This window comes from Calliphora vicina, chromosome 4 (genome assembly GCF_958450345.1).
Source record: "Calliphora vicina chromosome 4, idCalVici1.1, whole genome shotgun sequence".
Taxonomy (NCBI): Eukaryota; Metazoa; Arthropoda; class Insecta; order Diptera; family Calliphoridae; genus Calliphora; species Calliphora vicina.
Genome location: NC_088783.1, coordinates 15,166,618 through 15,178,949, shown reverse-complemented (window position 1 = coordinate 15,178,949; position 12,332 = coordinate 15,166,618). Strand labels below are relative to the sequence as shown.

Genomic DNA, 12,332 nt, shown 5'->3' with positions numbered 1-12,332 from the left:
CCGTGTTATTTAGTTTTCTGTTTTAAAAATTCTTTCTCTTTTAATTTGTTGAAAACACACGTATGTTTGTTTGCATTTTAATTTTCTCAAAATGATAATGCACCTTTACAACATTTTCCAAATAGTTTGTGTTTGTTTGGTTTCTATTCTTCTTCGGAAATATGAGGAGAATAACGTATAAAAGAACAAACTGGGAAAATAATCCTAAATTATCGGCTATTTAAACGTTTTACAGTTGTTGTTGGTTGCTTTCTTAGTATTCTGCATGTTTCTATATATTTTTTCGTTTACCTGACTATTTTTCTAATACATGCCTAGTATTTGTATATGGATAAAACGCAAATAAACCTGCAGCAAACATAATTTTCAGGTGCGCATGCGCAACATCTGTCGGTTAGAAAAATTAGACGAAAAAATGTGCATTAATGTGGAAACAAATTTAATGCGAAGAGTAAGTAAATTGTGGAAAAATTATGTGCATGGAGATGGACGCATAATTTAGAAAAACTGACAGCAGTATTATTTGGCAAAAGGTGTTAGAATCTTCTGAATGGGACCAAAAATTATTCGATTGGCAACAAATCACAACGAACATATTTTATCAGTGAAGTAGATTAAGAAGTATACTTTTAATTTCCAGGGAGTTTCTAAAACAATATTTCCGGGAATTCCCGGGAAAAATTTGATGATTACAAACCCTAAATGCTTTGTTTGGACCTAAACAAAATTCGATTAAAATAACTTTCAATGTCATGTAAATCTGCTATATTCCTTAAATATATTTTGTTCAAGAAAACTGTTATTTCAGAAGGAAATGATTAAGTAAACAGCGTGTTTTTTACCTTTTATAACATGACACTCTTTACATGAAGATTTAGTTTTACCTATACAACTCTAAATAAGCATGACCTGAGAGAGACACATTTTTAATCTTTTTCTCTGTAACAGAAAAATTACAGAATTTCCTCAATAATTTTACAATTATTTACGCCCATCCATCCAACAGATGTTATTTTCATTTCATTTCCTTAAAAATATCGTAACTAAAAACAACCCCTTCTTTATAAGGAAAATTTAGACAATTTCCCTAAACCTTTAAAAAAAAACTTTGACAACTTCCCTGCTTTCGTTTTAATGATTTCACTTATTTTATTTTTTTGACAATCATTAAAAAATATACTTTAAGAAAAAGAAATCTCAAAAGAAATACAAATGTTTAATCACGTTTTATATTAATCATGTTTAAAATTCAAGGCACACACAAAGATCATTTACGTATAGAGAGAAATAAAGGTTTTTGGATGTTTTTTTGTTGTTGTTTGTCAAAAAGACAGCTGTCAAATAAAGCAATTTGACTCAAAAATATTGCACAATTAATATTTTTTGTGTGCAAAATACAAAAAAAAAATTATATCTGTATATAAACTAGACATTTTAAATGTAACTCTAAAAATAAAATTAACTTACTTGCAATATGAGCCACCACTTGATTTCGTTATACATGTACCACCATTTTTGCAGCCCACTGAAAGGCACGATGAACCTGAAATGCGAAAAAAAAATAAAAATGAATTAATAAGATAACGAAACTACTTCAAGGAATTATGACAATTGTTGTGACACAACAATTTCAAAAGAATATGTTTTGAAATTTAACATAAACGGGGGGCCAGGCACCCCTTAGCTATAAAGAATTATATTACAGCTATAGTTATTAAGAAGATTAAAAAATCTTTATATTTAACTATAAATATAAAATAAATACAAAAGTTTTTCAAATTAAATACTTCTAAAGGGTATTTTTCACTAGAGCCTTCATTTAAACTTCATTTAAGCTTTTTTTATTAAAAATTAAGTTGGCATCGCTGTTTTTGTAATACAGTGATACCAATGTTAAATTAGCAGGTTAAATTAAACACTGGCATCACTGTATTACAGAAACAGCGATGCCAACTTAAATTTTGGCTTAAATGAAGGCTTTAGTGAAAATACCCTTTAAAAGTACATATTTAATTTGAAAAACATATTTTTTTTTCAAAATTCACCATTAATAACAAAAATTAGAAATTAACGATAAAACACTGAAATTTCTTATAATATTAATAATATTTAATACTTAACCCTTAAGTTTTTTTAAATTTTAATAGAATTTTAATTTACATTTCAAAGTTTTTTAGATAATTAATGCAAGTTCCTTTCTATTATCATGTTTTAATTTATTACAAACAAAATCTGTATTTTAATAATTGTGTTAGGAAAACTTTTAAATAAAAAACTATGTTAAATTAACAAATATTTCATGTATAATGTATTTTATTGTATCTATAACATTTACCTATAATTTTTTATAATTTTATACAAATTTCAAAAAATTTTAATTTTTTTTTGTATAAATATTCATTTTATTTATTTGTTTTAAGCTCTCATAACTTAAATATGATTTTAAATGCAATTGTATTTAAAAAAATCACAAAACAATAAACAAAAAATAGCGTGAGTAAGCATAGTTAGTTTATTATAGAGCCCTTCTTTTTATTTTGATTTGTTTTCTTTTAGTTTTTGTCTTCAAAAATATGTAAGTAGGGGGAAAAAATTATTGTACTAGTTAACAAAATTTTATTTGTAATTTGAGCAGTGCATACAATATAGTATTGCGTTAACATTTTTTTTGTTGGATTTTGTTTTTTTGAGCAATTGCAAAACATTACAGAATTAAGGTTTCAATTTTGTGTAAAATTTCGTTAGGTTATTATGTCATTAGTTAGTAGTATGTATTATTTTTAACAATGAAATAGAATCAATGAATGGTATCAAAACTAATATTTTGATTTTATGAATGAGATTTTGTGAGAATACTTATTTTCCCTGTAATAAAAATCACTTGAGTCTGCAGTTAATTACAGAAAATGTTGTAAGAATTTTATAGTAGTTTCAATATTAAAGAAACTTGAATAAAATCTTTATTTTTATATACAGATCCAAATAGATACAAGGGAAGGAATTGAGGAAACATTTAGAAAAACTTTATGAAATTTAAATAATAAATACAGATACAGTAGTTTACAATACAATGGAAAGTTTTTTACTGCTATTCACTGAATGCATATCTCAATATATTGGCTCTAAAACTAAATTTATGTAAAAAAAAATCAATTACATCAATGAACTCCAAAAACTAATTTGACATTTCATTCCAAAACACTTCAAAATTTTCCCACGCAATTAAAAATATTAACATAATTGTAATTACAATAATTAAAACAGAAAGCCTAATTTAATTATAGCTTATTTCGTTAAACCCAACAAATTTGTTAACGAATGAAGAAAAAAAATTAATAATACTTTAACCAAATAATATAACACACCTGTCAGCAGTTATAAAACACTACATCTATTTCAGTTTACACTCATATGCAGTCAAACAGACATTTAATAGTATAAATATCGCAATTTCAAGCATCATTGATAGAGCGTATAAACTTTTTTTGGCCACCCACAGCCAGTCAGTCAGCCAGTAGTATTTTTTTCGTTTTAACGTTTTTTTTTTTGTTCATTTCATTCGCTAAGCATTTTAACACTCTGGTACTTTACATTAAATTTCTGTTAGTGTACATTACATTTTTTGTTGTTGTTGTTTTTGCTCACTCGTAAGTGTTTGGAGTAATTCATACAATCAAACAATAACAAAATGCCTGCTTAAGCATGTGTAACCAATAATGACGATTAAAGAAGATTTGTTTTATTAATGTGTAAATTGGCATGTAATACACAAATTTAATTGTTTTGTTAATATGTTGAAGGCAAAAGCAAACTTAACTGATTAAAAATGTACAAATATGGTGTATGTAAGTAATTAATTGGAGCACTTAAAAGGCTGTAAAAAATTTATAGGAAAATTAATTATTGCTCAATTCATTTAAAACGGCTCAACGAACTAACGAGAGTTTTACTCAATTGTCAATAGTTTAGCTTTTCATAACAGTCAGCATTTATATATAATGTGTACATAGTATTTAAATGGTCATGAAACACAGCAGAATGATAAAATATGAATATTTTTGGTTTTTATGTCCTTATTAAATCCTGGATCTTGAAATAACTATATTTTTGATAATTTTGAGAATATACCTACATATTTTTTTTATTTTGCCAAAATTTCTAAGCCAATTCTCGTAATTAAATCATTTATCTTGAACTTTTATAAAAAAAAGATTTATAAAATAATATTTTACAGCTATTTATCAATATATTTTTTTTTTTGAAAACTAATTTCTATTTCATTATCACTCTGCATTATTTTCAAAGCTATTAAAATAATATTTGAATTTTTACAGTCTGCTGCTACTACTTAAAGTATTAAAAATATTTGTTCCGATTTCTTTCATCATATGTACTTGTACTTGTGGTCTCGTGCATTTCATTGTTATTTCAATTGTTTTTCCTAATACAAAAATGATTGTGTTATCCATCATTATGGCTACGAGCACATACTACACAAAAAACACTATCAGCATTATAATATATTGTATATTTATGCATATCACAAAAAAAAAACCAAGAGTTCCACTTATTTATAAATAAACAGCATTAAACCCTAAATCTCGACCACTAATTTCTCACGCTTTAACATCACATACACACGCCAGCCAAAACTAATACTATTGTAATCAGAAAAAAAAAATTTCAAATCTACATAAATGTATGAAGGAGGAGAAGATACGACGATGGCGACAAAATAATAAACAAAACGTAAATATTTGTAAAACAAGCACCGACATGAGTTTCAATTACATACTTATAAACAAACATAAACTACATATCTTTACATACTAACATACTTATTAGAAATCAAAATAATAACATTTTTTAAGTACATGTTTAAACATGCTCGCTAGAAAACATAAATATTTGGTTTGGTTCAAGAAAAAAATAACAATGATAACCCAACCTCCCTTGCTATTAAAAAAAATAAACCACAATTTAGAATGAAAATAAAATTATAATATGCAAAGTGCTGAATTAAAAAAAAATAAAAAATTTAATTGTATACATACATCATAAATGTTTAAGGAATGTTTGCCTAGCTTAAGAACTTCTAAAAGAAAATGATATTTAAGAAAATTCAATCAAATAAATACCCCAAAAGTAAGTAACTTAATTGACTTGCATGAAACTTATTTCAATGTTGGTAATGACATCACCTTACTGACCAGCATACTTTTTCATGACTACTGAATTCGCTGCGCATTACATAGTAGCAGTCTAGATATGGCTTCGTACCTAAATCATTCAATTCTGATCCAAACTGTTAGCCGCAGGGCAAATGAGGCTGGTTTTGATTACAATCCCCAGCGAAAAAATCTATTATTAGACAGAAATGGAATACTGTTCGCTTTTTGGCTGAATCTCAGTGATGGGAGAACATTCGTAAGATAGTCGAAGGGAAAAGGACTGGACCCCAAGTACACAAATAGAACAGTCAAGTTTGGCGGTGTGGGGCTGCTTTTCAAGGATACTATGACTGGAATACACAGATCCATTTTAAACAATGCTATGCACCCATACTATGCGGAAAACACACCTCTAGGAATGTATTCGATTGGTTACAAACATTTTTTGAAGTGGCCTGCCCAATCGCCAGATCTCAATCCCACAAATTGTATATCGCACAATACGGACTCAATGAATTATCAAATGCAGTTATAAGGATATGGACAAATATTTAAAAGGAGATGATTGGTTCTTCAATACAATGTTCCTGTGAAGCAGTAATAAAAAGCAAGGTCTATGCAACAAAATACTAGCGGTATTCACTGTTAAGTGCGAATGGTCTAGCAACATTGCAAATGCAAAATTTTACCGTAATCCAATAACAAAATACACACAAAAACATTTACAATTTTGCATTTGAAATGATGCAATGCCATTCGCACTTAATACTGAACTCCGCTACTGAATCATTAAAAGGGGCCAGGTAGTTTTTGTGAAAATGAAACCTAAATTTCTATTCTTTTGTTAATATAATGAATATTTTATAATTCGTTTTATATTTTCAGAATTTAAATAATTATGTTCTTATTGTTGTTTTAGTATAAGTATAAATTAATAAAATGGTTTGGATTTCGAAAAGTCAACTACTGGACTGCACTGTGTGTAGAGAATTTAGCTAAAATATTTGCAAGTTTAAACCTGCACCTAAAGCCATTTTAAATCTTTTTCATTTATTGGCGACACTGTCCTACTGAGAGGTAAACAAAGCACAGTGATGCTTATTTTAGAACTAAAATTTCAGCAAAGCATTTTGTAGGAGTTTAAAACATAAATGTAAACAATTCCTTTAATTTTAATAAAATAGCAAACAAAAAGTGATTAGAACCATTTAAACCTCAGAAATAAATTCTTATTGGGTGGGATTATTTCCCCTTAAAAGGTTTAACTTATTGAAATGATTGCATATGCAATTATAATCATATAATGCACAGTATATGTAATAACAAGTTTTAATATACCGCAAAAAAATGCAATTAAAATTTTAAAAAATAGCAAAACAAATGATAAACTTTGTACACTCTATATTCCAAAAAAAAAGTTTTAAAATAAAACAATAGGGGTATTCAAAGTAAAAAAAAATATGATTTGGAAATGTCTTTTAAAAATGTTAACAAAACTAGTTATTTCCGCTAGAGAAAGTATTAACCATTTACAACAACCCTCACAAGTAGCTATTTTTCCATCATCTTTATGGTTAGTACACTTGAAATCTTTTAAAAGGGTTCTTAATTTCAAAATTGTTATTATGTATATGTAAACAAAACCTAAGCTGTTTTAAATTTTTAAAGCGGGTTAGGTTTTTACTACTATTTAGACTATAAATTACTCGCATAAAGTGTTGAGTAACTAAATAAGTAAAAAATAATATAATAAATATACAAAAATAACACTTGAATTGTAATAATAATACCAGACCGCAAACCAATACTCTTTTTTTATACATATTGTTCATTTACTTACTCCTCACTCTACTTCAGGGTACTTCAATGAAGCAGAAATATTCGTGGGAAACATTAAACAACGTCTACACCCTCTTCTATATAAAGTTCAACCACATGCACAAAAGACAACAACTTCTATGTTGGAAAATAAGTATGAAAAAAAGTCTGAATAGAGTGGAGTAGAGTATTTGTATATTGTTTATTTAAATAATTTAGAAATATTGTATTGTACGACGACAATACACTACACTATACACTAGATGACGGAAAAAATTTAGAGGTTTCTTTTTGTAAATGAGTGAAAAATATTGAATGAAAAGGAGTGAAAAATATTGAGAATTTGAAATGAAGATTTTTTTCGTATAATTTATTATTTTATAAATTTATATTATGTGTTTATTCATTTCTTTAACAAATTTGTACAATATTCATGAAAATATATTCTGGATCCTTGTTCATCTGGCTGTTAAAATCAACTATTCGATAAATCAACTACCCAAATAAATTTTAAAACATATGTTAAGCGACCATCTCCAGGCGCTATTTTTATTTCTTAACATTAGCAATAACATTGAACTAGTATTTTAAACTAATCGTACTCGAGTTATGCTTTAACATTCTCGAAATTTCTTGTTCATTTTTTTATATTTTGAAAGTACATAAAGTCGAAAAATAAATTTTTATATTTTTTGACAGTAAATTTTTCTTATATCATAAAAATTAAATTTTTTGTTACTAACTGTATATGGGCAAGTACTTGAGCATAATTGTCGTATGTAAATTATTGACTGCATATTACATGCTAGTACAAAAAAAGGGATGCTTTTGGTTCAAAAGCAGATCAATGATCTCTATCTGTAGATCTGTCCGTCTGTCTATCTGACTATGTGCAAACGCATTATTAGTTTTAATTTTTCCATACTGATAATATAAATAAATGCTTAATATGGCTTCCGGTTTAACCATTGACACTTATTTTTGTACTTTTTTCTTTTTTTTTTTTTGCAAATATATAGTGGTAAACCATTTATTATAGATCGTCAGACTGGTTACTTAATAATAAGATCTGTCTGTCGTCTGCATCAACAAATAAGCAACCACTGTATAGTATTTGAAAGTCTATCAAGTGTTTGTTGTGGTGTGTATGTGTTGTGTCTTTTTTCTATATTCCCATGAAGTTTTTGTAATGAATAGTTATTATTCATAAAAATTTTCGATTTAATGTTTTATACATACATGTACATACGAACATGACATGATTACTCTGGGTACATGTGACAAAAGTAAACCCATAGAAACTGTTGTAATTGTTAACTGTGGTTTTTAATTATTATTTATGTATCTCATTTTAGTTATTCATAGATTTACAAAACTTTTCAAAATGTATTCAATTGGAAATCAATTTTTAAATTTAGTTTAATTATAGGAATTTAAAATTTATTATTATGCAGATTTAAAAAGATTTTATAGTTAACAATTCCGGTAATCATAATTTTTAAGCTTAGTTTGTTGTTTTTTAAATAAATTTTTACTATTAAACCTGTAAATGTTCTAAATAAAGCAATGTACAGCAATGTACTTTAATTTTTACTAATTACACTATACAACAAATTAATTTTTTTCCAAAATTACAAGGTCCGACCAATAAATTTTGATAGAAGAGACAAAAAGAAAAGACACGTGTATCGGCGTTTTGAAAGTTTACATCTGAATTTCATTTGAGGGGGGGTTAAAGTTTCCCAACTCTGGCACATTCTTTTGTTAATCTTCATAAGAAACCATATGATCCTTACATTTTAGGTATAAAATGTGTTCAGCAAAGTTATGTAAAATGTTACGGAGAACATTTTTGTAGAATATGTTAACCCTCTAAATCGTCGAGACATGGGTCTTTTTTGTCCTTCTTTTAGAAAAGTACAAAAACCACCATTAAAACATGGATTTAAGAGGTTAAAATGTTCTGCAAAAAAAATAAACGTGAAATTCTACTATAAGTCCCTGAATAATTAGGTATAAAATGTATTCAGAAAATTTATGTAAAATGTTACGAAGAACATTTTTGTATAATATGTTAACCCTCTAAATCCCCAAGGCATGGGTCTTTTTTGATCTTCTTTTAAAAAAGAACAACAAACTCCATTAAAGCAGGGATTTAAGGGGTTAAAATGTTCCGGAAAAATATTATCCGTGAAATTTTACCTTTTTTTTGTGTTGTACAGTGTTATATATTAATTTTAACTTATATATTAAGAATCGTTGTCAAAGTTTATTATTTCATACAAATTTTTCCTAATTTTTTTCCTTTTACCATGCTTTTCTTAATAACTACAAAAACATACAACCATGTATCAATTGTAACCATAATAAGCAACACTGTTTTAATGACATTTCAATAACTGACACAGTCAAGTGTTGCAATGTGTTTAAATTGAAAAAAAACGGCGGCGATTTTTTACAAGACACCAAACTAGTTTTTAATAACTGAAATGAATTAAGAATTTATAAATATTCCCTAATTTCTCAAAATATTGAAACTAAAATCAATCCATTTTGTTTATACTTGAAAAAACGAAAAAAAACTGTTATACAAACTGATTGTGTACTTTATCCTTAACTTTAGCCTTAATATGACAAAATGATATATTAAGTTAGCAAAACAACATTGTATACACAAAATGGAAAGTTTAAAAAAATGAATTTATTAAATGCATATCAGGCAAAAAAGGCTAACATAAGGAAAAAATACAAATTAAAAAAATCTTTTTTACAATCTGTTGAATACCTGTTTAAGGTTGAAATAAAAAATATAAGCATAGCTTTGGTCAATTTGAGACATTTAAAGAGGATGGATGATATATGACATATCAAATGACAATTTAAACAATATTTTAACACTCTGCGACAACATATGGCTTATTTTTGTCAAAAAAAAATGCTAAAGCAAGTAACATATTTTTTTTTTTGGATTTACTATACCGTCAATAATTAATTGGTTATTTAAAACGTAGGCTGTAAAACTTGTTAAAAAAGGAAAGAGTGTGAGAGACATTTATTAACCTTAATATAAGTGTTAAAAAAGTTAAGACTTCTTCACTTGTATATGTTGATATGAATTCAAAATTATATGAAAATATGAAAAGATTTTATTTATATCAGATTAATTATAATTTATGAACTGTTAAAACTAAAATTTTTCAACACATTTCCACAGAGATTGACATTACCATAAATCTTTTTAAATAAATGTAAATCTTGGCAAATGTCAAGGAAAACGGAAAGGGAAAAAAGCTAAGTCACTGCAAATAAACAAATACTTTTCAGAATTTGTTAATTTCTACAATATTCGACTCTTAAAAATATCAAGGTTGGCTACAGATTCGAAAAGGTAACGATAATTTGAATTATTTCGGTAAATGTTATTTATCGGTGACGGTATTAAGGATTATTTTGGTGACGAAATCTGCTATAAATTGATATTTTAATAAATTAGTATTATTTACAGAATAACGGTATATTCGGGGTAACGGTAGTTTGCGGTAACGGTAGCCTACCTTGATCAGAAGCTATAACTTGAAAGTAATTTGAATTAGAATTTTGCAAAATCGTTCTCGGGTTATGCAAAAATATGTGCTAGAACTTGCTTAATTTACTATAAAAGGTTTATCCAAAACATTATTAACATATTTGTTAAAATTAACAAACAAATTCCGTGCTGCAGAATCAGTATTCTTAAGTATTAAATTCTGTGGACCTCAATAAACTCAAATAAATTAGCGGTAACGGTATTTATAAGTAACGTTTTTTGTGGGGGTAGCCAACCTTGTTTTTTAATGATTTTTTTTTTATAAATATTTCTATTTATGTGCACTTTTTTTTAAAAATTTTAACTTGAACATAAATTTATACGATTATTCGCCAATTTTTAAACGAATTAATTATTATTTTGTTTTAAAAAAGTACCGATTTCCTAAATTTAAATTTGTAGCAACGAATTAGAGAGTAAACAAATAAAATTATTTAAAATTTGTACTTACAAGTGTCAAACAAATGAAGCACCCCAATTATTACATCATAATTCCATATATAAAGGACAGTCGTTTCTCCATTACACATTTTAGGATTATTTAAAGACTTTTAGCACACGTTTAATAACAATATGCGTATATTTTTCACAAATGAAAATAATGTTTTTGATTAATTTTTGACAAAGAATTTTTATTCGTTAGAATTTAAATTCGAAAAAGGAGTTTCAATTTTCGCGATTGAAAATGAAATGTGTGGTGAAAATTAATGAGGTAAATTTAGCGCACGTTTAACACGTATATTTTTCACAAAAGAAAATAATGTTTTGACTAATTTAAAAATAATGTTTCGCGATTGAAAATGAAATGAAATATGTAGTGAAAATGAATAAGGCACCCACATATTAACATTTCTGTTATTAGCATATAGGTAATTAGCGTTAGGTACTTTGATTTAGGTATAATACAAAATTTTACTATAAATCCAATAATAACGCGAAAATTAACCTAAGAACAGACATTAAATTATTAAGGAAATAAACAGGAAACAATAAAAACCCTACAAAAATATTCTAATCTATATTTCCGTATGTGATGAAAATCCAGGATAAAAGAGAATATAGAATAACTAACGCATGAACTCATACACATTTCTCTTTTAATATCATATGTATAAGTGTCTATCTATTAGGGATTATAAAACTGCAAGCGTACATATTTTATAGTGAAAAAAAGGATACACACACAGGAACTACAAAACTGTGACAGACACAACAACAGCAACAGAAAAAAAAATACAAGGACTAGACGTAAGGACAACATACAATAATGTAACCGACAAACAATACTGCACTCACTCACTGCACATGTACACAAGAGCTTAACCGAGTGTTTTGTTTTTGTTGTGCACATGAGCACAATATGGTTAAATTTTGTTTTTTGTTGTTCTGTGCGCACTCGTATATTATTCGTAGTTCTAAACAGCTGTCGTTTTTCCGAAAATACCACTTTTGTAAATAGATAAATAATTGTTTTTTTCCCTTGTTGTTTTTGTCGTTTTCAAGAGGTGGTTGTTGTGAGTTGTGAGTGAACTGTGTGTGTTTTTCCTGTGTTGTATGTATGTAAGCATTCCTTGTAAATGGAATAGAATAAAAACAAAATGAGGAATATGAATAACGGAACTTTTGAAAGAAATCATAAAATTTCATTTTAAGTAGATTTTTAAGAGGATTTCATTTTACTTTTTAAATACACTTGTTAATATATTTTTAAGCATTATTTAATGAATTTAAAATGTAACCACTATAAGCACCAAGTG

General features: G+C 26.8%; 1 protein-coding gene across 1 annotated transcript in view; it reads right to left on the bottom strand.

The window, feature by feature from the left end:
* Positions 1 to 12,332, bottom strand: part of N (neurogenic locus Notch protein) — a 64,727-nt gene that overhangs the window by 38,890 nt on the left and 13,505 nt on the right. Inside the window, exon 2 of the mRNA XM_065507118.1 lies at positions 1,468 to 1,543. Within this exon, the coding sequence (XP_065363190.1) occupies positions 1,468 to 1,543 (76 nt within the window). The remainder of the gene's footprint in view (positions 1 to 1,467; positions 1,544 to 12,332) is intronic.